Source organism: Magallana gigas, chromosome 4 (assembly GCF_963853765.1).
Source record: "Magallana gigas chromosome 4, xbMagGiga1.1, whole genome shotgun sequence".
NCBI lineage: Eukaryota > Metazoa > Mollusca > Bivalvia > Ostreida > Ostreidae > Magallana > Magallana gigas.
Window position 1 is genome coordinate 4,070,471 of NC_088856.1, and position 26,605 is coordinate 4,097,075.

Here is a 26,605-nt window from a genome sequence, read left to right on the forward strand (position 1 = left end):
AACAGGAAGTGCCCTAATTTAAATATCTCATTAAATTCCTATGAGATCCCCAACCCCAAACTACTTATATTCTTGTTCTTTGTGTTAAGGGGCATCAAATGGTATGTAGGTTATGGGCCCTGGGGGTTGTCCTGACCCCCATTGAACAGGAAGTGTCCAAATATCTCGAAAACGGTTGAGATCCCCACCCCTAAACCAAATATATTCTTGTTCCTTGTGTCAAGGAGCATCAAATAGTATATAGGTCATGGGCCCCAAGGGTGGTCATGACCCCCCCCCCCCCCCCCTTTTGCTTTGAACAGGAAGTGCCCAAATATCTTGAAAACAGTTGAGATCCCCGCCCATAAATCATATATATTCTTGTTCCTTGGGTCATGCCGGTTAACCTGATGTACAGTATCAAATCAAATCATATCAATCAATCAAAATTTAAAACGAAAATGATTCTCTTGGCTGCAGTGAAAAGTAAGAGTTTATAGGTTTACATAAACAGAAATATTTTCATTAATATTCAATAGAATTGGTAATTTTTGGTATTTATTTTCGCAGAATTTGTTAAATCTTATTGTTATAAGCTCTATTAAGTCATTTCAAGAAGATTATGTTATTGATGGTACATATAATTAATACATTGGTTGTTTGAATATTGCTTTTACTAGACTATATGATCAGACAATTGAATCATAAGTGTTTAGTTAACCCCAACATACAATCAATCAAGATGATATATTTAGAGGACTTTTTATCCTCTGGGATAAAATATCCCAACATGGTCATTCATAGGATTTTAAATCCTATAAAAGCCTTTTATAGGATTAATTATCCTATAAACACCAAAGATGGGAGAAAAAATCCCATGGGAGTTTATATCCCACAAAGATTTTTTTCTCCCATGGGATTTTGGTGGGGTTTGAGATGGGATGAAAAATCCCACCAAAATCCCATGGGATTTTGATATTTGAGAGACAATTATAAGAAAACTAGAGCAATGTGTACATTCATGCTGACATGATAGGATCAAAGTAAAATGTCCCACCAAGATATATAAACAAAAGTAAGCTATGTCCAACGGAAAGGGTAGCTAAAAGCCCGGACCTTGTCATGTCCGGACTTAAATGTCGCACTGTTATATAAGGAACGCTGAATTAACCTTGAAAGTTATCACCTAAGATTATTTATTGCTGTTAAGAAATACGCTGCTGTCTTCTGATTGGTAAGTAAATTTATTTCACAATATTAAACAAACAAAAAAACCCCATATAAATTAACAGCAATGATAGCACCGAGTGTTGAAATTATTAGGCACTTAGATATGGAAACATTGATTTAACGGCTTAATAACAACAGTTAATTAATGGTAAATTAAAAAGAAAACACTGTAAAAAAAACCCCATAAAAGTTTCATTTTCATTTATTTATTTATTCTCACATTGTATAAAACAACATATACAATACAAACAATATTATACACAAAGCAAGAGTGTATACTGTACACATCAACCTGGAGCATTGACTCGCATTCATTAATTTGGTCGCAAGTCGTAAATTCTTTTGTAAAACGCAGCTCAGTCCTTTACTATATGCGTTACAACCCATTTTTGCTGAAATTGATCAATCAAAGTTTGCTTAAATTTAACATTTAAAATCCATTTTTCATTTTCTACAGTATGCGTCAACCAGACATAACTTAGACGACATTCATGTAAAATATTCTGTATACATTTGACCCATATAAAATTATAATTATTGTGTTGTGTTAGGCTATGTAAAAACAATTTTACAATATACATTGTATTTGACAATTTTGATTCTTTACCTTTCAACAATCTAATCTCAAAACTGAACATTCTAGTTTTTACATTCACACACAATGAATATCTAGCAAGTTCACCATAGATCATATAATTTGGTGTGGACATCTTAAGACTAAGTAAAAGTTAAATTTAAAATGCAATTTTTCAATGATACATTATGTCATTGATAAATTTTCAAAACCCCACAATTCAGAACCATACAGTAAAACTGGGACTACTATTTTATCGAACATATCAAGTTTACAATCAATCGATAGATTTAGTTCTCTTGACTTTAATTATTGCGTACATTGCTCTGGTAGCAATCGTCACTACATTTTTCCTAGTACTGTAAAAAGAGTCTGTTCTTGAAAATATAACTCCTAAATATCAGAATTCCTTGATGATTTCTATTTTGTTACCATTGTATAGAAATGATACATTTGAAGTTTGCCTGCCTTTACCAAAAATTGTAATTTTAGTTTTCTCAACATTCACTTGCCATTGCCAATTGCCATTTTCACAGTTCATTTGAAAACAATGATGCTGCTATCGTAGATCATCGTTAGTTTCAGACATAGGTACAGTGTCGTTCGCGTACAGCATAATCATGATTCTTAGAATAGATAACACGTTAGTTTTTGTTCAGTTTCTTCAGACATGCTTTTCAGTCCTGACATTTTCATGTGATAAAAAATGTAACAATCTTCCATTTGTAATTTCCTCATTGGCAAACTGCATACAATTAATTTGAATTTATACAATTCAAATGTGATAGTGAATTATATATCTAGCGTGTTTAAAAAATATTTAATGATATGTGCAATAAATAGATAGGCGTCAATGTAAAAGTATTGGATACAGTACTTCACCGTAAACGAAATACACAGGTCACTATAATAGATGGTATATTAACTTTGCATACATTTGATAAATCTGATGAAATACGCAAGTAACCGAACATCTCTTGGTTTGTACACATTAAACAGGTTTTTTTTATCTGATTATTTTTTTATATTAAAGATACATTTAACGTTACAAATATCAATTTTTGATAAATAAATATGTTTAACTCCATAATGATACTTAGCATGAAACTAATATTTTACACAGAACATGTAATGATTACGTGGATTAAATACACTATCCCCCCAAAGTTAAAACATAACCATGATGATTGACAGTTTAAAAAAAAAGAGCAATGCACTTTCTCAATAAAGACGACAAATGTATATACATGTATGTGTATGTACAGAATAGAAATATTCAGTGATAGAAAATGTCCCTATTGTTAGATACACTGTTCTGAAAAAATACCGATATTGTTTAGAGTTCCTTACAAAGACTGACTATCCTTACATGTATATACATGTATTACACTCCATATCTAGACGTATGGCTACGAAGAGAAAAATTATATTGTAGTCACATGTACCAGAACTCTTTTGATAGGTTGTCCCTTTTTTAGCTAAACTTACAGGGATAAATTTTATATGCAACTATCAGTAGACTCTTTTAAAATAAACCATTAATAGATAATAAACCATATTGATGTTTGACATATTGATAAATAATGTTAGTAATTAAAAACAATTATAGGCTCTTTGTTCCGATAGCGAGGTTCACCTATCAGATGGAATATACCCCATCCCCAGCTAGACAAACTGTATCGATGGAATATGTGCCCCTATTATAGAGTTACTTTTTAATGAATTTTAATAGAATATGTGATACTAGCTAAAAGAATGTTTGTTTCCCTTGCTAAACTTACTGTTCTGATTGATAATTTCCTTTAGCTACAATATGTACGCATTAATATAATATGAAGACTTTGATAGCTCTAATACATTTTGTTATACTTTCATGTTAAATATTGAAATCTGATTGGTTAAGACGCAGTTAATAATATTTTCTATTACCCTCAGCGTTAGCAACGCACTTAGCAACGGGTAACATTAAAAAATGTTACATGCGCGAAAATTATGCGCGTACGGTTCGCTGTAGAATTCACGTTATTCCTATATAAAAGCAGTAAAATTTTCTTAAAAATTAATACTATTAATACTTAAAACTATTTATATAAAGTTTCCCTAGCCACACTTGGTACATGTATACACTTGTTCCGTTCGATAATGTTCCACAAGCTGAACTAATGTTCACAGTGAGTAACTGTCATGAAATAAAGGCATTCCAAATCAGTCTGAAACCTGCCACCTCATAGATGTATCTCTTGTAAGTTGTTAACTCTTCCCTAATATTATTTAATCGTCTGGAAGCATACACCACTGATACAAATTTAATAATATCAATGAAAAAAGATTCAGATCATATTTTGACATTACAATATCTCAGTCTTATTTTTATGAAAAGAGAAAAGAAATTGTACTGTACTTTTCTCTATTTTAAATAGGCGCTCGACACTGTATATAAGAATGGCCTATGGAGTAAGCTTTTTATAAATGGAATTTACGGGATTTGTTTTGATATATTATTTAAAACATCTGCACAGATATTTAGTCATTAGTGAAACTGAAACGTGTTATTTTTCTTTTTTCCCCCGAATACAACTTAGGAGTAAAGCAAGGAGAAACCGTTTCCCTTTTTTTCTTTGTGTACATTAACGACTTTTTTAATTCTTAGTAAAACAAACAATTGTTGAAATTCTGTTCCCGAAAAAAATGTAACTATCAAACCCAAATATAAACCATGGTTTGACTCAGCCTTACGGAGAGAGATTAGACAAAGAACCGCTTAGGAGATATCGCAATAAAATCTTAAAACGCTTAAGATATGCAAAAATTTAAAAATGGAAATCTAATTAATTGGTAAAACAGTTACCTTGTAACAGAAAGCAACGAGATATATATCGAGAACTGTTGTCTTCTATTAAGTCGACTAATGATGGAGTGCCTCAAGGTTTTGTACATTGGGCCATTGGTATTTCTTATTTATGTAAACGATATATCAAATACTATGTTAGACTTTTTCTAGATGAGAAAAGTCTTTAAAATGCTGCAATCAATGTACGCTATATGGGATTTAATCTTAATCAGTTCAATTCTTCAAAAACAAAGGTTGTCCAGTTTTATATAACCATACATGTACGTTAATTTCAACCATGCAATTTGGAATTCATATCTACCCATAACACACTTTGGTGTTATATTTTCTGAGGACCTTTCCTGGTAATCTTATATAAATAAATTGTAGAAATTGCTCAACAGAAATTGGGTTTAACGAAAAAACTTTAAATTCAAACTAAACAGAAAATCAGTTTCATTTTCATATACTTAATTTGCAAGGCCTCACTAAGAATAAGCATCTGATGTTTAGGGCGGATGTTCTGTGACCGATCCTTAAAAATAAGAAAAAAAATGCATTTAATTGCAGCAAGAGTTGTTACAGGTTTTCCTATTGTTGCTTCTAGGGAGGGAATCTCTTTGCTTTGAAACAGGAAGGGAAACGCTATATAGTTAAAGGAAAACATACAGGCTAAAAAATTGACCGAAACATATTACCCAGTTTTGTAATGGATATTTTTCCAAACAAGGTGTTAATGCATTTAACGATACCACAAGACATGCACATAATTACTCTATACCAAAATGTCGTTTAGAATTGTATAAATCTTCGTTTGTTCCTAATGTTGTCGATGAATGGAATGCGCTTAATTTCAATGGATCATTAAAAAAACACGAAATATGGTTAAAGACCGAATGTTTCAAAGTTCTCTCAACTCATGTAATTCTAAATATCTGAGAAATGTATATATATATATATATATATATATATATATATATATATATATATATATATATATATATATATATATATATATATATATATATATATATATATATATATATATATATACCTGTTCCCCTTAATTGTTTTACTGATCTGATCCTTTATATCAAAGTGTAGCAATAATATACATACTTTTAAACTTTCATATTTTCCAACCGTATCCAGTATGATTATATCTGTACTGACTTTACCTCTGACGATTTGTGTTTTAGTTTATTATGTATATTTGCTCCTTCTGTACAAAATTATTGGTTTTAATTAATATATTGAACTTGAAATAAAGTGTTTATACTTAATAAACTGTCTGTAGTCAGCATAACATTTTTTCTCCTCACTACTTTTACTCATCATTAAGTATTACCTAATTATCACTTAGGTATTACGTCTTTTCTTTTGATTAGATTATGTTTCCCTAATTACATGTACTTGATACCCCAAACTTAGCTACTTGTAGCTAGATAATTAGGTTTTCGGGGGTAGGAGGCATATTTAAGATGTATATTTTAAATATTTGAAGTTTCCAGGAGGGGGGGGGGGGTTAACATCATCCCCTTCTCGACCCTACCCTCTCTACTGAATTGTTTCCTTGTATTATGGATATGTACTGTTCTAGAGAAGTTGTTTTTTAATTCAGACTTCCTTCGGGGTATGCGGTTCACAAGTCCAATACTTAACCATGGAGCTATGATAATACTAATGTAAAAATGACAATAACAAACGGTCAATCGCTAGTAAAAATTTAACAAACATTAAAATCCCCATCTTGTGACGTAGTGTCTTAAAAAATATGTCTTGATGTAGTGAGGTATCTTAACGCACTATGACAGCATGTTTCAATAGACAACCTTTGATTTACAAAACATATATGTATAAATAGTTTCTGAAGACAGTTCTAGTTCTTGTCATTGGATTTGGCATTTGTTCTTGGCTGTGTTTTACAAAAGAACTTACGACTCACGACCAAATTAATGAGTGCTAATTAATCACAAATTAATCAATGTTTTATTCTCATGGCTGTAGAATATTATTATAGACATCAGAGGAGTTTATAAATAGAGTTCTGTCTAAGTTCTGTATATATCATTTCTTGAGACTGAAAATATTTATGACTTTGTCGTAAGTTCTTTTGTAAAACGCAGCCCTTGTTCTTATATCGCTTACCTTCGAAACTTAAAGAAAATTGTAATTTTTTTACATCGGTTAATGCATAGGTGGTTTAAGAAGAAAAAAACCCGCTATGTGTTAATTGTGATTGTATTGATATATGCATGCAATCTGTATTGATTGTCGACTGCATTGATTATCACAATGCATGCTGTTAATTGGGGAAATAATCTAGGAGACTACGAAAATCTCTTAACAGTACGCTCAATTCGCACAAAATGATTACTATTTTAAGTTTCTAAAACATGACAAACCACATAGAAAGATAATAAGTGTAAATCAAACGTTTAATTTGTTAAAGTGACATGATTTCTGATATCAATAAACTTGTTTATATACAAATATACATATGTAGTCATGTGTAGTTAAACAGTCCTGGGAGTATAGAGTTAAAAACATTAGAGAAAAATGTAATTTATTAATGATAGGTACTATAGTTGATTCAAATTATCATTATATCGAAGCAAAAACTTGTACATATTAAGAAAATGCTATTTGAAATAAATGAAAAACAGTGGCATGAACAGTTATATAATGATAAGAACAAACCAAATGGTAACAAATTAAGAACATATAGATTGTATAAAATAGTCTAGGCACGTGTTTTTAAGCTGAAAATGTACGTTGTAGAAATAAATATATCATCAAACTTTTGCAATGGTTCATTATATACCTTTAGAGATAGAAAACGGCAGATATACCAAGCCAGTAACTCCATTAGATCTTAGAACATGTAAATATTGTGCAAATAATATTTTAGAGGATGAAATTTACTTTTTAATACATTGTGAGTTTTATAATGATTTGTGCTTTGACACATATGTATATTTGCACAGTTCAAAACATTGAGGTAAACTTTAGAGATGTTAATGAATATGATAAATTATACTTTTAATGATTGAATAAATCAAATGTACAAGATGAATAAATTATATATTTTGGCCGAAACATTTTTATCAATCATTTACTGATCCTTTCGATGTCAAAGTATGTTCTGTTCTTTGTATCTAACTTCCCTTTCTTTGACCTTCAGGTCATGTCATCCAGAGAAGCCACCCTCCCTCCCTACACCATGTCTTCCATGGTCATCTACGCCATCCAGTGCTCTCCGCAGAAGGCCTTGGCCTTGTCAGAGATCTGTACGTCCCTGGAGGCCATGTTTCACGTCTATGGCGGCAACGACCAAGCTTGGTACAACAAGGTCCGTAACGTCCTCTCCAAGAACAACCACTTCGTCAAGATGAGGCATCCCAACAACAGCCGCAGGTGCTTGTGGACCGTCGACCTGTCCCTGGTTCCCCTCACTTCGTTCCGGAAGCAGACGACACGAAGAGAAAGTCACAGCGCCTGGCCGAACCTTCTCCATTATTACCTTGGAGTTCCAGAAATCAAACTTCGCAGCGTCGTGTCATCGAGTGCAGCTTCCGGAAGCGAATCCCCGAGTGTTGCGTCATCTCAGCTCAGCTTCGGCATTGACCGTATCCTCAGCATGTCTCCTAGGACGACGAAGACCCCGAAGACTCACAAAACAGACGATTCGGTTCCTCATGAAGAGACTTGTTCCGAATGTGATTCATTTTGCAGTGTGTTCGATTCCACATACGACGACAGTGATTCAGTTCATGGCATTTTTTATTCCTCCATGGAAAGATTCCGAGGTTGTTCCGATGTGTCATCCTCCAAAGATATCCAAGAGTTTGGCCATTCCACCCGCATCTTCTCGGATTCTAGTTTTGTTTCCCTAGACGCTCCATGTTCACCAATTGAGCCAGAGCTATCACAGGAGGACATTTTCGCGGGTGTTGAAGAACTCCAGTCCCTTTTGGAACCCGAAGACGTCATCGACTTCGCCCCTTCAGACGATTCCGTCAACATTTCGCCGGCCGACAGTTACAGTCTTTCGGCCCTTGATACTATCGCCGACTTTGTCATCTCTACACAATGCCCGGGAGATTTCTTCATGGAGTTTGAGCCTTACTTGCGGGACCTCAGTGACTGATGTGTGTGCTATACTTGTTGTATGACAATAGACATGTACCTCACTGGACTGGTATTTGATTTATCGTTTTGTTATGCATTTTTTTTGTATATATTCATTTCATGGCAATTAAATTATATATAATTTATTCTTTTTTTGATTTTTTTTTTCATATTTTTACAATTCTGATACACCCATTATGCCGACGTAAAATGATGTAAACGAATACAATACAATATAAGTAGCAAATCGGAATTTTACAAGAAAGAGGAAGAGTATTTTGTCATGTGCTACCTGTGAGTGGGCGGGGCCATAACGTCATTATTAGATATGCATCACTGATGAACTTGAATCTAATAATTTGTAAAAATACAGTAAAATGTAAAATGTACTTGCAACGATCGCTAAATCTTAATTTTCCGGAATTGTTGACATTTTGACCTAGTGAGTTGATAACAATATAAATAGAATGTTTTATTGGTCCTGGGTCAAAGAAGTTGTAAACACAAGGATTTGGGAACAAACCAGATGATTGTATTGGGTGATATAAACTACTGTACGATCATGACTTGTTCAGATCCTCTTAAGGAACACACACCACATTCAGGTATGTATGTTCGGTCAAAAGTTGTCCTAAATACATGTATAACATCAGTGTAATAATGCGATTCTAGAATGACATAAAATGCAATTGAGTTATATATTTTTAAAGCTATATTTTAAGAGTTACGTAAGTATTATTGTCTGGTACAAATCCAGAATTTAAAATGCAAGTATGATAACGTTATGTTTGATATAAACTTTAAACTAGAAATTTTTGCTGCAAACGTCAAACGTGAATATGTTTAGGTCACATGCAAAGATTTCTCGATATTTTACGAATTTCCCAATTCTTTACAAAAACTAAACCCAATAAGGCGACAAAATTTAGAAGATATACTATTTTATTTGTTTATTTGTAAAAATTTATATATGCATTTTAAATCATCAAAATCAATTATGAAAATTTAAAAAAAAATTTGATGTCAGTGGAAAAATTTCAGATTGAGACATACTGTACACAGGGATATATTTGCCCCTGTTTTATTTTCACCCTTTTGCCCTTGTCGGCGGGCGAATTTAAAGGGGCATGGTCACGATTTTTGTCAAATTCTATTTTCATCATTTATTATTTACAATGCTTTAGAAATGCATTTCGAATGATTAAAAATGTAAACAAACGGTTTGTTTACAAAGCAAAGAATTTCAAGCTCTGTAACTCGCTTAAAACTCAACAAATGACACTCAAATTTCGGTTGCATATTAAAAATGCCTTTCTGAAGCATTGTAATATTAAAATCTGAAAAATAATTGTTGACCAAATCGTGACCATGTCCTTTTAAGACTGAACGAATTCCACTATCTTAAACAAAACATTGTCTGCGCGAAATGGAAACGTTTGTTGCAAAAGAAGAAGGGCAGAAATTACAGGGGGCGAAAATAACCCTGTATAGAGAAAATATAAAATATTTTAAATCAAAGTTTCCCTCATTAATGAAAGTTGTCTTGGGCATTAACAGTCTTCGTTGATTCAAAAGCGTCAATTACTTTATGTGTATTCAACTAAAACAGCTCACAAAATTCTTTCGAAGCTTTAAGTAATTTGTTTCATCTTAGGATGAGTTGGGTTGGGTATCTGGGCCTGCTGTCCGTTTTGGCTCTGACTGCTGTGTATTCAGCATCCGTATCCGGCAGAGCAACTAAAGCCAAGCGTGAGTTGTTGATCTGTGCCTTCAACATCAAGACATTTGGCAAGGCAAAAATGTCGGACGCTGAGATAGCGGAATACATCAAGCAGGTATATATAGGGAAAAAAATTCCCCAAAAAAGCAACATAAAACACGTAAAAACACTGACACACACATAAACATAAACACATTAATTTATAATGCACACACACTCGTGCACAAAAAATTAACATTCATGTGCAATTGTCTTTATTTCTCCTTTAAGAACCATTGATCAAATAATGGAAGTATTAACTGATAGGTTTATATATGATTTTAAAAAAACCGGTTCATAATGATATTAGAAATGGATATCAAAACTAAATATTTCAAAATTATTTTAAAGTCTATAAATGTTATCTTTAATTTGTTATCCATTTTTTCGCTGCACATTTGCTTTTTATTTTCAAAAACAGATTGTTTTGCGATATGACGTCATTTTGATTCAAGAGATCCGTGACATCAGCGGAGAGGCAATCCAGCAGCTATGGACTATGGTCAACGCGTGAGTCGCTACTGTATAAGATTATCACTGTTTGTCAATGCGTTTGTCGGTTCTATATATCGAATATCACCTTTGGTCAACATGCAACTCGTTACTTTTCCAAGTATAACGACTGGTCAACACGTTATTTTTTTTTAAATATCGAGTCAACGTTAGTATATATATATATATATATATATATATATATATATATATATATATATATATATATATATATATATATATATATATATATCGACTTGCACATGTCAATGCATGGGTCATTACTTTATAACGAGTAACCACTGGTCAATGTGCAAATCGTTATTAGATAACAGCATCATCACTGCTGAACGCGTCATTAGGTCTTTACTGTATCAAGAACCACCATTTTTCAACGCGCGAGCAATTTCCATCCATCGAGTACTTCAAACATCAGTCAGTTGTACTTTCTAGTTTCACAATAGGTCAACGCGTTTATGACTGTTTATGGTGGCCTAATTTAAAGGGAGTTATACAATTAGCCACCAATTTAGTTCTGATAATGAATAAAAGAATAAACGTTTATTAAAAAGTACCCAAAGTGTCGCCAATAAGCCAATCGGAGTATAAAAGAAACCAAAACGGTTATGGAGAACCTCACTGTAGAGATGAATGAAAAATGGCTTACAAAAATGAAACGATTGGTCGCAAGTTTTAACCTAATAAAGGTAGATTTCAATTACTTACACATATTATGACTGTATTGATGCATTTCATACACCTGTGTATAGCACCCGACCATACGGAATGACGATCAGTGAACGACTCGGGCGCTCATCATACAAAGAACAGTACGCCTACTTCTACAGGTAAATGTGGACACTAGTGTAAGAGGATTGGGTGGTCACGGCCATCTTAGACTGAATAAATCTCCTGGAGATGAAGAGGTCTTTATACACGTAAATGCATTGGAAACTACATGTACATGTATTTGACTTTTATAGTTAAAATTTTTCGAATTGTCCTTTACTTAATAATTATTATAATTTACATGCAGATAAAAAAATCAAACCTAAAACCTGAGGGTATATTAAAAGCCTAGGGTAATTTGTGGACTATTCCGCCATCTTTACAACTCTTCAAAATATATCATTCACACAGTTGAAAATAAAATCTTTACCTTGATTTTTAAAAGGGAAACAAGAACTAGCTAATCAATGTATGCAACCTCTTGTCGTGGTCTTAAGAATTAAAACAGAGTGATCTCCCTGTACAGGTTGTCGAGCCTACAGTTGGTGGGGACCCACCAGTATGACGACGGCCCGGATGATTACACGGATATCTTTGAGAGGGAGCCGTACAGCGTGCTGCTGCAACCAATAGGCGGATCAATCGGTAACCCTCCATGGAGTGGCGTCATGTACAAATCTATATAGGCCTTCATTTTAATGATGCAAAATATATGCCAGATGTTATGGTCGTGTTAACACGTCATTGTTGTGGCTGACTGTTGATAAATTCAGTGTTATGTTCGCATAGTAACATTCTTTTTTCTCGGATACAGTAACAATTTCATGTGGGTTTTTGTTGGTTTTATGATAGTAAACGCAAGGAATAATTCATAGTGCCAAATGAAGGTTCATGAGGTTTTAAAAGACTTATTTAAAGTTTATTATAAATTGTCATACCGGTATATCCATGTATTAATTAGGTGACGCCTTCGCTCTGACGGGCATCCACGCCAAACCCGATGACGCCGTGGCAGAAATAGGTCACCTCGAGACCGTGTACTATGATGTCTACAACCACTGGAGAATCCCGGTAATGTCGGCGAACGAAAAAAAGGGCAAACAAATTCGTTGAACTCATTCTTTGAATTGTCATATGCAGGCACGAAAGAACGGGGAGGGGGGGGGGGGTGCTATCAATTCTATTAAATGAATTGCTTTTCTATATACCATACAAAAATGTCCCTTATTAATTACTTTTCATCTGAGCCAACTCCTTTTAAAACTATGCAATGTGTCTTAAATACTATGTAAATCTAAACTGTTTGACAACTAAATCCTACACTGTCAAATTGAATCAAAAGATAATGTGACTTCATTTCACATAGAATATAATAGTGCTTGGTGACTTCAATGCCGACTGCTCCTACGCCTCGGAGGCCGAACTGTCCACCAAGGCTTTCTATACAAACCCTTTGTATCAGTGGCTCATTGATAGCAATGCCGACACCACCACATCTACAACAGACTGCGCCTACGACAGGTCTCTGTCTGTCTTCTGTCTGTCTGTCTCCATCTCTCTGTCTCTCTCTGTGTTTTGTGTAACCGATTTCTTGAATGTACATGCAAACTTAAACTATATCTTCTTCAAACTTAAAATATGTCTGCTATGATATTCTATTACAAGTAATGGTTGAAGAAGAAAAAGAGGCCAAAGGGCCACATCACTCACCTGCACACAATAGCCACAACTGATAAGATCAGCATTACAGTAATAAATTTCTAAACAAAATAGTGCAGTAGATCTTGCTTACAAAGTAAATGATATTGTTAGAGCTTTATCCCTTTTGTATTTTCATTATTAAAGAGAATAATGGTTTTCAAAATGAAGATTTAAAGACCTTTACTCCTATACGAAAATTCAACCAATGTGGCCCACCCTACTCACCAGGGATAATGATTTGAAAAATACATGGAGATGCTTCAATACAAGCTACATGTTTTCTGATCAATTATGTATAGTTTTGAAGAAGTTTAATTCTTTTTTTAAATTCTAGCAAATTTACAATATTCCTTATTATCTCCCCTTTAAAGAGGGCCCGGGGTAGTCTTTTATTCAGAAAACTTGAATCCTCTTCAATTAATAAAGCTTTGTACTAAGTTTAGTTGAACGCGACCCCATAGTTTTGGAAATCGACAATGTAAAAAGTTAATTATAGAGTCAGACGGACGCCGGCAAAAAGGGATCAGAATAGCCCACAAATAGTTAACGAAGAAATTCCACACTCTTTCTCGTTAAATAGTTATACACCAGGTGCCTTTCTTTGTAGTCTCATACTGTAACTACATTTGAAACTTTTAAAATACATTTAATAAAAACACAGCTATATTTTTAGAAGCTATGGGATGGGATTTAGAAATGAAAATATAAATTTCAATCAAATTTACCAAATTTTCCATTATGCAAACATTGCATTTCTACGACCTACACAAGTAAATCGAAGTCAATGGTTTCTTTTTCTTATGTATCAAAGGATTGTTGTGACCGGAAATAGAATGGTGACGTCAGTGATTCCTGGGACAGCAGAAGTTTATCGCTTTGATCAAGTCTTCAGCCTGAGCTATGACCGGGTAAGAGCATTGCCTCTATAACTACCAAGAACTCGCTAACGTGCTCGAGGGGAGCTGGTATCTTGGTGACTCCCCCAATGGCATACTTTAATTGTATAATGTTGCAGGTGAAACATATCATTTATAAAATTCAATGATGTTATAAGATTCAATAATGTTTAATAAGCAGTTATTATCTGGTTGACAGGCGTACGATCTCAGCGACCATTACCCCGTGGAGGTGACCTTGAGTTGGTGAGGTCAGCATAAATGTAAATCAACAACGCACTTATAATGTAGCGACATTAAAGCATTGGTGTCCTTGAACTCTGTAGTTGTTATTGTCCTATGATTAAAAGTAGACACTTAGCATTAAGTTTACCTCCCACCACAATACCTTCCACGACAAGAAATTCTTGAATCTTTGCGGTCAAACATCGATATTCTCGCTTGAACTAGGCATAATATAACAACAGAATATAGAAAGTCACATTTTACATGTGATTGATGTAGTTCAATAGAATTCAAACCACCTTACTCTGTTATGATATATATATATATTTAGAATAACACTATATACTCAATTCAACACTTACAGTAATACAATATCAGATCTTCATGACCCGAAATAGAAGATTTGGGGGTGTAATGTTAGTCACGTTATTCATTCCGTTACCAACCATAACTTTTCATAATACTTATGAAGGAGATAAGTTTACATAGCTGTATATTTGGTGAATAGAGGCATGAAAAAAAACATTATTTTCAACGATGATTTATTTCTTCAAACTACAATATTTTCCACGATGATAATTTTCTTCAATTTTGATGAGAAAAGTTTAACATGTTCTCATAGAATTTGCATAAAATGTACAAGTCTCTAGCTTAGTTTTTATGGAGATGCGTAGACAAAGGGAATTCTTATATATTATTGAATGCAAATAGACATTCACATAAGACATCATCATTCCATGGAGATATGGACCAATGGCCGCTAAATTATAGGTGACAACAAAGAAGAAGAATAAATAGAGCAAATCTTGCTGCAAAGCAAAGAGTGGGTCTTCTGTTGGTGTTGAAAGTAAAAGCGGAAAGTTCCAGTTGGAAAAACAAAATTTTGAAATCCATGTCTAACAGGTATTTAAAAAAACAAAAACAAAAACCCGCTCAATTCTTGTTACAACTCAACAAATACGAAAAGCATCAGGTACGATTTAGGGAATAAATTGATAATTGCTCGCCCACACAAACAGGTCCAAATGGTACAAGTACTTTTTCCAATAATTTCGATTCATTTTAGGGATGCGTAACTTTTACGATTCTGAGACTATTTAATGAACCACTGCTGCAAAGTAAAATATAGCACAATTACATTTCATGATTGTCCGCCAATTTCGAGGAATGTGCATTTTTATTGCACCTAAACTAGTTTGAAACGCAAGGCTAATAAAATATAAAACAGAATGACTGAACATTATGGTAAATAATGACGACGTGGGTTATTTTAAAGGACAAGACAATAAATGTCTTTTTATCAATACAATCTCTGATGATTTTTTTCCCCAAAAAATTAAGTTCAGTGTATAATTATAAAAACTCACTCATGTCTATAAATATGCAATTTTTATTGAACCTTACAGATTAAAAAGAACTTTAAAACACCAGAATAAATGCAGAACGAACGAAAAGGGACTGTGCACGTCATTAAAACAACTTAATAGGAAGTAAACAGAATAATTCCAATCACCGAACAATATTATAATTTGCATAACAAAAATGATATTGTTCTTGATAAATGACACAATCTGTTGTTAAATATCTTATAGGACGTCAAAATGCATGTGACGTTGGGGGACACTGCTATTAGAGTGACGTCATGGTAACGTCAATGATATGTTAATGTTTAAAAGTCAGTCAAGATAAACCAGTCAAAGTGTACAGACGTGTTTTCGTTTCTATCTGACTCAAAGAGTTTAACCACTATACAATCACGACATATTTCACATTTAACATATTAAGCTAAGAATACAAACTAGTTCGGTATGAACACAGTTCTTGATGCAATCTTGATTGTGCAGCTATTGATTTTTACTCAACACTTTCGAAAATATGCTTATATTATAGATAAATTGTAATTTAAATATATTTATTTAAGTTTGAAAACATCATTACCTTTTTAGAATTTTAAACAAAATATTTGATAAAAAATTATAAAGTTTGTTTCAAGAGTTGTATGCATTTTCGATGAACGTCTGGAGGCAATGACTGCTAGACAAGAACTTAAACACAATGTGAAATGTTTCAAATCTTTTCGGATGATCAGAAATAAACATTCAAACAACTTCGACCATGCAGGTATTAATATATGACATTTTCAGACAAAACGTCTGTTTATTTTACACATTGAAAAGGTTCAGGTAAACAAACACCATTGACCTTTTACAAACTAACTTAAGTCAATATACGTTGGAACCCTTTGAAAGAATGAGATGTGATTTAATGAAATCAACAGTCTCCATAAGTACATTCTTACTAGTGTTAAAATCTATTAGTGATTTTGATGAAGATTAATCAAAATATATTTGAAAGTTTATCATGTTTTTGATCGTTTTGCAAATACAGATTAAAACCGAATTGTAGAAGTATTTTTTTCTAGGAAAATCATAATGGTCTTAAATCTAATTCTGCGATACTATTTTCTCAGAATATTCTCCAGTAACTCTGATTTCAATCGCTTTGTTTTAAAAATTCCATCCGCTCTGTCACTATCAACTTCAACGGAAAAAACAATATTTCGACGAACTTGTATCGTTTTATTCAAATTTACGAGCGCATTTTCTTTAAAGATGTTGCCTAATTAAAAGAAGTGTTATATTTATTGATTATATTAGTCAAATACTTGCAACATTGTTTTACTAATTTTTTTTAACATCATGTTAATCGAAGCGGCTTTCCCGGTCAGCATGAAAAGAAAGTATAGAGCGATGTTATTGTCATACTTTGCCTCAAATGTAAATATAAGAGATAAGTTATCAGTTATAGAAGTTTATTGGAATATATATACGGGTTGGTACAATGTACCTGGTCAAATCATCTATAGAGACCTTTAGGTTTCAAATTTGATTACATGACCATCCAGGGGGTTCAACATTGGGTTAGAAAATCAAACATTTATTCATAAAAAAAAGATTGATAAAACCAAGATTCGTGGACCTGTAATTGGGACCAAAAAGGATATAAATACGTATCACTCACAAAATCGCACATTTTTTAAATGAAAATTATATAATGTTTTTTTGTGTGCAGTTACAATATTATATTTACAGGGAATTGCTTCTTTATTTTGTTTTGTCAATTTTGTTTTACATTTTGATTTACGTAAAAGAATAAAATAAAAATAAAAAATAGGAATGGGTACCAAACAGGCTAATAGGACTCTTTAATTCATATTTAACTTAGAGATTGATATACCTTATACCAAAAAAAATCAATAACCATTGATTTAACCTTTATTATAGTTACATAATCTACGAGCTAAAAGTACATGTTTGTGAAACAATTCAGATGTGGTTCAACAGATATTGTTGTAACATTTACAGAAGAAATTGTTCAAATATTTACTCTCTGTTATCTGAAGTAAAGTTAAAACGAAAACTGATTTCAAAAATTTTTCATCGCACATCTAGGTATGAAAAAATAAAAAAATGAAATGTAATAATCATTTATGGTCAGACGACACGTTATTTGGAAAATTATTATTTTTTTAAACTTTTAATGGCCTGATAATATACCAAATAACATCATTATTTATTATCATTAATAGTAATAATTAGTAAATGTAGAACTACAATTTTTAAGTGGAAAAGTGAAAATAAATACTCAAACTTTGTTTATACTTTAAATAATACACTAATCACTAATAGGTAAAAATATATTGTGCTATTTCGGTTAAGTTTACAAGTTCCTAAATAAACGAGAGAGAGAGAGAGAGAGAGAGAGAGAGAGAGAGAGAGAGAGAGAGAGAGAGAGAGGAGGGGAAAGTAAGCGAAAAGATCCCTACTGGAGAATGAATTATATATAAACAAAACCGTAAAAAACAAAACGTTCAGTTTAAGCGAAGCATCATTCTGACACCAGATAGTGAAACTGTCCACCCTTTGTAAGGGGTCCAAGTAACCCCCTTTCCGTGGTTGATATTTCCGTACTCCCCATTAAGGTTAGACATGTGACCATCGTGGTACCACCAGGCCCCGCGCCACTCTGCGGCGTTATTTGCTGTTGGCGACCCGTCATTGTCATTGTCGAAGGTAGAAAATGGAGCATTGTTGTTGCAAAACTCAGTTGAACACGATATGCCATCACCTAGAATATCAAAACGATCGTTATTAACTTTTGGTAATAAACGTTGTTTCTTTCGTATCATTCAACACCCCTTAACACAATCCTCATAGGATAGTTTACAAAAACAATGCACATGGCACATACCATGAATAATTATATCAATCATGGTTTTAAAATGTTATATCCTATCATAAAGAAGGTAAATTATAATAAAAACAAAATGAAAACTAAGAAGCATGTTTAATTGTATTTGCATAAAACAAACCTAAGTTATTTTATTAATATGGGTACGGTCTTTTTTGAATAGCTTTATTGCTAACTTGTCGCTCACATACTTTTAAATGCTTGAAAATCTTTTATAAGTCATATCCTCACTACATGCAGCAGCTGTGTGTTTACATGTACCTGCAGTCCCGGAGTAACCGTGTACTTGTATTCTATAGTTGTCCTCCTCCCCTGAAATGGAGAAACTGTTGTACTCAGCAAAAGCAGACGCCAGTCCGTTCTCTAGTTCCACGCGCAAGACAGTATAGCCATTCTGAACGAGTCGGCGGATGTTCTCAAGTCCTGTAGGAAATGTTTACAAAATAGTTTGATTTCTTTAAAATTGGGAAAAGGTACAATGTTTAATCCAGTCTGTGTTATAGGAGGGCGACCGTTCAGAAATGATTTGATATTGTGCAAAGGTAATTATAATTTCATTTATTGATATGAATTCTCTTATTTTTTTTTGAAATTACAATAAGTTATTTAAGTGCAACCAGTAATAGGCATTTCATAATATTCATCAGAGGAAAATATACTTTTAAATAACAAAGAATTATTTTTGCAAATTAAAACTTGCAATGTTTATTGTGATTTTATTGCTTGTCTCCGTAAAACTGAAAAAATGAAACTGTGCATTTAACAATTTAAATGGTTGTCATTCTTCACCGACCAAAGAGCATTTGACTAAAGTCCATGTTTTCGAATGAAATATTTGTAGAAAGCAAGCGACAAAAAAAAAACCACCTACCGATCCAAAACTCAGAACCAACGTCACCAAATCCATTTTTGTAATCATTCCACCCTCTGTAGAAGTTAACCGAACCATCCATCCTTCTCTGTATCATCTTAAAGAAGCACACAAACCATATAAAGATTGGTAATATTCTAGACAAACTTTCTTTGATAAATGAGTAGTTCAATGTTCTATAAGAAACTGTAATTCCTTGAACATTTAATCTAATGGATCAATTAAAACAAAACGCAGGTATACACTAAAATTAATATTTAAGGCTATTTGTTTCATAAGGAATTCTTCTATACATAATTCTGTTATCCACCCCCCCCCCCCCCCCCCCCTGCAAGCAAAACCTAAACTGAAATATTTTCACATACAATAGCCTTTCTGTTCGTAGCAGGGTTATAGAAGGTTATGTGTTCTGCTTCCTTGTATGATAACTTTTGAACTAATGATAGGACTCTCTTCTTGACCCCTGGAATCATTTATTTAATAAAAGTTAAACTTTTATGAACCAACTTAACAGCCCTTATCTCAAGGATGCTTTATGCCATGTTTGGTTAAAATTGGCCAAGTGTTTTGGAGAAGTTTCACCCCCCCCCCCCCCCCCCAAAAAAAAAACACCAACCACCAAACAAACAAAAACAAAACAAAAACAAACAAAACAAAACAAAATCAATCCCTATGTTAATTTGTTCCTTACAATATCTATTACAAAGAAGACAGGACCCGTCAATGAAACAAAAAAATATACCCTTTTTTACAAGTGTCTTTTATACCAAGTTTGGGTAAACACTTGAGTCAGTGGTGATGGTGAAGAACATGATAAAATGTTTACAAAAAAGAATACAAATGCGACAATTTGTCAATAAAGCTCTCTTGAGATAAAAAGAGCAGAGAAAATGAACAGATAGTGTTGTTTGATGAATACCACATTTTTTCATTATTCAAATCTATGGATAAATTTTTGTAAAATTTCCTCTTCACCTCAACGTTTCCACATACATACTTTCAAGATGCATGCTTATAAAGTGAAAACACCATATAAAAATTTGATAAAATTTCATGTTTTAAATATCAGTTATAAATGTGTAGTTAAATCTAGACGAAATAAAAAGGATTTTTTTTCACGATAAATACATGTATTTCATAAATATGTGTAACCTACCGTCCATACATGTCCACTTGTATTAATACAGTTCGTTAAGAACGTTTGTCCGTCGATGGTCACTGATTTTGGTAAAACTTCTCCACTAGGTAGTACGGCGGCATCGCAATCACAGTCTTAAAGAAAATAGATAAAGAGGAAATGAAAGTAATATTTTAGGTTTTTTCCAGTCGGATAAATAGAGAATCCTAAATAAATGAAAATTAAGCTTTTTTTCTAAGATAGACATATACCCGGTATGTTATTATGAACCACATGTACCTGCAAGGCGTTTTGAGTTTATATATGCAGACAACCAGTTGAATAAATGTCTTATTATTAAGTAGTATATTACAATTATTTAACCTGTCCATGTGTACTAACCTATTGCGCATTGACATTTATTGGTCCGTCGATTGTAGAAAGAACCAACGTTGCAATCATCTTTCTGTTAGGAGATTAAAAAATCTATCTGAATTATGAAGAACTTAATGTTATTTAAGAATATCAAACAAGATTTAGAGTACGTATGTCTTGAAACTGTTGTTAAACTGTTCATGCGGTTGAAAAAGCAATTAATATAGAAGATAAATATATATATATATATATATATATATATATATATATATATATATATATATATATATATATATATATATATATATATATATATATATATATACTTAAATAAATAAAACAGAATGCGACAGTCCAAATTAAATAAATTGTTTACTGTTAGCGCTTTCAGCCATGTCGGCTCTTCAGACAGTTATACAAAATTAAAAACGTTGTTTGTAACGTTGTCAATGACGTCGTGTTTTTAAAGTTCATTATGACGTCACAATGTACATCAAGGTAGCGATGGCGTGAACTTTATCAACGCCGTTAAGCAATGCATAGACATATAATACAATACATATAAAAATTAAATATATGATAAATCTATTTTCGATTAAGTTTCGGGTTAAATATTTTAATAAAATAGTCCTCTTTTGTGGTTCGGGCGATTTCATTTGAATTCCACATTTTGTAAAACGGAAATATTTTAAATGTTCCCTTTCCGCACTTCGCAAAATGTTCCGAACATGGAGTGTTTCTCACTGTTTCGTCCTTTATTTGTTGTTTGTGGACTCTCACTCGGGCGTTGAGCTGGTTAGTCTGGCCAATATAATTTTCTCCACATGTTGGACAAGTCGCACAATATATCAAATTAGACGATTTGCAGTTCATTGGGGCATTAGGTTTTAAAATTTGGCCGCTTTTTAATATTATTCCTTCTCCCTCCTGTATAAGGTCACATGTTCCACATCGGGGGTCGCCGCACTTTTTGATGGAAATAGTATTGCTGGACGAGAACTTTGCTTTGGAGAGAATTTTCCTCAGATTCGGCGCTTGTCTTCTGCTGTTTATGAAAGGTGATTGGTTTAACAGTTTTTTCATATTTTCTGATTGTTCTAATATTGGAAAAAAACGTTTTGCTGATTTAAAAATATTATGGTTACACGGATTATGTGTAGTTACAAACGGAATTTTCTCATCTTGTTTCTCCTCCTTAAGGCGGGTCCTTCTAAGTTGTGCTAAAGGAATATCCATAGCCCGGTTAATTCCGTCATTAATAAGTTCCACGGGGTAATTCTGTCGTCTAAGGTGTTGTTTTAACTCTTGAAGCCTTTGTAGGCGAAGAGAAGGGTGAGTCACAATAGTACATACACGCCGTGCCATGTTGTATGGAATATTCCTTTTTAATATATATATATATAAAAAGCACTGAATAGAATCAACAACACTAGGCATCTTTAAAGTGTCGGATCTAATATATAGATACTAAGCCAGTAAACTGAATATATAAAGCACTAAAAATGGCTAACGACACGAACAAATGAAATTTTCAAAGAAGATGGGGGAATAAGATGACGCAAATGCCCATTCGGTTAAGTAGTGAAATATAATTTTAAATTTATTTTTCCGCAATTAAATCTATTCAAATATATTATAATACAACTTTGCAAAAGCAAAATTTCAGACTATAGTCAGTTTTTAATATACATGTATTTAACAAAAAATAAGAAAAAAAAATATTGTCGGAAATTTTGGTGGTATCGAACCCGTAACATAAAAACCCTACATGTAAATATATACGGTTAGCTTATGCCAGGTACTCTAACCACTGAGCCATTTCATACACAACAAAGACGGCTTTTTAAATATTATGTGTGACTAAGGTCACGAATTACCGGACTTGTATTATTTTTTCAAAACGTTCAGTTGTTGGGATACTAAATGATATTTTTAATGTATAGTGGGTCATCTCTCCAAGTTTTTGTCGATTGAAATCGGTTTGTTTTCCAATAGACCTTAATTAGACTATGAGAAAAATATGGAGCACAGACCCACTCTTTAAAAGAAAATGCCTTGAAGTTCTAAAAAATGACAATATTTGCAGGTTTTGATACGTATACGCCTGTTTGAGTCAACATTTTCCAAGTATTGAACATACCTACAGGTTACAAATCAATGATTCGTTAAATATATATTGTTTTAACTTAATTAAAAAAAAAACCCCATAAGATTTGTTGATACTTTAATTTTTTAGTAGCCTGTCCGACCGCGTATGGGCATTTTATACGCCTTATCCACCCATCTTCTTTCGGGACAACCCGTCCCTTCTTCAGGACCAAAAAATAAATTACATAAGTAAAAAACAAAGAAAACAAAATCTAAAGCTACAACTCAACTACTTAAGAAACTATAAAAAAGAACAGCTACATATACTGACACCCTGGACTAAATGTATGAAAATGATAAAATTGGTGTTAATGTTTATGAAACGCTTCGCCCAAGCAACTGTAGACCGGGTCAATTTTATCTGCTTCCAAAAATCCACAAGGAAGGAATGCCTGGACGCCCTATAGTCAGTACCATCGGACACCCCCACGGAGAAAATGTCTGAATTTATAGATTTACATCTCCGTCCACATGTAGAAGATTTGCCATCATCTATTCGTGTCATTAGTCATTTTCAGTGCTTTATATATATATATATATATATATATATATATATATATATATATATATATATATATATATATATATATATATATGATTTGATCCGGTTGAATATGAATTTTGAACATACGTTTCTTTTGCGTTAAGCCCGCCCCACACCCTTTCCCCCCGATCAAATGTTAACACCCCCATGTATCATTTTTTTTCTGTAGCATCATGTACTGTCATTGCATTAATATATAACCGGTCAAGATATTTACACAGTATTTGTATTGTCTTAATTATTATTTTACATGAAAAAAAAATGACAAATCCAAACTGTCGACCATTTTATAAATCGATAAAACGAAGTACAGATTCAAAGCAAAGCAACACGGACCTCTAAAAAGATAGAGGTAGGATCAGGTGCCTAGGAGGAGTGTTGACCGGTCACACCAGCCGGGTGCTCTTTGTCATAATCGAGAAAAAAGTCTGTAGACAATTAGGTGATTAATTATAGTCTAACAATTAATATGAAAAACGTCAGTCAGTATGCGCCCAAATGGAAGATTTCAATATCAAAATGTCACAGTAAAAGTTATTTAACGAAACTTATCATTGTTTAGCTGTTCAGATTTTCTTTAAAAATAAAATCAACAAATAGAAAAACCATAGTTTTAAATTCTTAGTTCAGATCTTTTAATTTCATATTAAGGACCACTGACTTATATTTTCACAAGATTATCAAAGCAAAAATTATTTCCAATATGTAACGATATTACTTTCAAGATTTAAATTAGCCTTTTACAACAAAGTTTTACTGAACATACCAATTCATGACGTGAACAGATGCCCTGCCCTGTTACAGTGGTTGAGCTGATGCTTCTACTAAGTCGACAGACTTGTTTTGTTGGAAAAGAACACAATTCCACAGCATTACAGTCTACGTTTTTGTAGCACTCTGCAGCACAATATCGTAGAGATACATCGTCAGGTCCAGTTTCTGATATCAACAGGGAGACATCAGAATAAGCCACGTTCCCTCGATATTCGAATTCTCCACTGTGGCTGTTAGCAATAATGTGATTTAAAAATGTTAATAATAAGAATAAAATCAAAATACAAAAATTCATATTTCAGCTATTATTGTAAAATATTGAAATAACAATAATTGCGGCTTAACGTTTATCTCTAAACGCTAGATAGAGATAATTAAATCTCTGACGACACCAATTTAACCATAAAGTCCATTGGTCAATCATTGAAACCAAAATCAATTCTAATCTTTGTGGATGATGTACAGACGTAACAGGACTCTAACATTGTCTATCTGCTGTTTGTCAAGGTAATGAACTGAAATTGAGTAAACACTCTATTGATTGGTATGTTAACGATGCTTATGAACATTTTCGAAGTCTTTTCTAAAACCGTAACATTTAACCGTCTTGGAAAACTAACTTGAATAACCAAATAACACAATTAATTATGTTAAGCATAAGAACTAGGAGCAACACAACTTCTTTTAAATCAATTTCATACCCCCTAAAAACATAATATATGACCTTATCGGATCTTTTATTCAATGCAATTTAATTTCCAAGAATGTTGATTTTTTCGATGCCAATGGCCCCTTGTTTTAACTGCAGGTTTTATATTTTCTTCCATTATTCATCTATTACAAACAGTTTTAAAGAACAAAAAATTTTATGCGATAAGGTCTAATTTCTGCCCCGTGATTTATAAATTTAAAAAAAATCATATCATAAAAATATTTTGATAAAAACATAAAACTGAATATGCTAGTTATAGAATTTTTTAAAAAGTTTTACAACATCGAGTATTCCTTATTATGCTTCAATGACGTCACGTAAAAAGGCCATTGCCCGCATTTTCTCAAAAGCTAGAAACTTTCTTCAATTCTACTTTATATTCAAGAGTAGGAGGTATAGAGCGCAAGGTTGTCCCCCAAACCAATTTTACATGCATTCTTGTTCATATTATTTTGCACATCATATTAAAAATGACTTTCTTCATAACTTTGAACTTTGGGGCATAAAAACACTTTACCCCGCACATAGTCCTTTTAACAGGATAAATTTGTGCCATTTATTCAACTTTAAATCAAACAATAAACACAAATATTTATATAGGGGAGTTTAATGCAAGTGAATAATCCATATAGCCATCATTGTATTATATGAAGAGTCAGAAAATAGCTCGGTCATCTGATTAGGAGTGGGCGTTCAATGATATTTACCGATGAGTGATGTTCAAATACAATAAAAAAAATGGTCGATAAAACTATTGATGCATTCACCAAAATAAACTACATCAAAAGTACAAAGTTTATGAAATACTATAAATCCTATTAGATACATATCAATGAGACAAAATGTCCATGTGGTATTGATTTAAAAAGAAGTCTATTAAGAGCTTTAGTGGTTTATATTAGACCAAACAGCTCTGTACAAAAAAGGCGGCATTATGATTTGCAAACTCTAGTTCTAACGTATGCATATACCTTACACTTTAATGTTTCACTTTAATTTAAACATTTAACTCATACTAAAATTGATGAAGAAATATTTTCCATCAGATGTTGCCGTTTTTTTTTCTTTAAATTGAAAAGATACTGCTTAACTCTTCCAAGCAAATACTTCGATAATGTAAATTCTTAAGTTTCAAAAGATCGTTTCCAAAAAGATATGTATCTGCATCTTCTAAACCTAAATCGATTAATTCACAGAAAAATAATATTTTTGAATACAGTGTTATTTGTAGCCCCTAAAAATCCTTATGTATATAATATATCTATTT

At 32.7% G+C, this 26,605-nt stretch overlaps 3 protein-coding genes across 3 annotated transcripts; 2 read left to right on the forward strand and 1 right to left on the reverse strand.

Moving 5' to 3' along the window:
• The first annotated feature begins 7,761 nt into the window (after positions 1-7,761).
• Positions 7,762-8,862, forward strand: LOC105342342 (fork head domain-containing protein L1). The gene has a single exon (XM_011449265.4). It carries the CDS (start codon positions 7,801-7,803, stop codon positions 8,761-8,763), a length of 963 nt encoding a protein of 320 aa, XP_011447567.3. The 5' UTR covers positions 7,762-7,800; the 3' UTR covers positions 8,764-8,862.
• A 441-nt stretch (positions 8,863-9,303) lies between these two features.
• On the forward strand, positions 9,304-14,639 carry LOC105342343 (deoxyribonuclease-1). Its single transcript, XM_034449438.2, has 9 exons — positions 9,304-9,349; positions 10,399-10,579; positions 10,925-11,013; positions 11,766-11,843; positions 12,251-12,369; positions 12,686-12,795; positions 13,091-13,245; positions 14,237-14,333; positions 14,521-14,639. Exons 2-9 carry the CDS (start codon positions 10,400-10,402, stop codon positions 14,569-14,571), a joined length of 879 nt encoding a protein of 292 aa, XP_034305329.2. The 5' UTR covers positions 9,304-9,349; position 10,399; the 3' UTR covers positions 14,572-14,639.
• Positions 14,640-18,303: 3,664 nt separating this feature from the next.
• Positions 18,304-24,978, reverse strand: LOC105342348 (microfibril-associated glycoprotein 4). Its single transcript, XM_020072995.3, has 6 exons — positions 24,619-24,978; positions 21,188-21,251; positions 20,825-20,940; positions 19,669-19,765; positions 19,059-19,220; positions 18,304-18,674 (listed from the first exon to the last, which is right to left on the reverse strand). Exons 1-6 carry the CDS (start codon positions 24,919-24,921, stop codon positions 18,418-18,420), a joined length of 999 nt encoding a protein of 332 aa, XP_019928554.3. The 5' UTR covers positions 24,922-24,978; the 3' UTR covers positions 18,304-18,417.
• Positions 24,979-26,605: the final 1,627 nt, after the last annotated feature.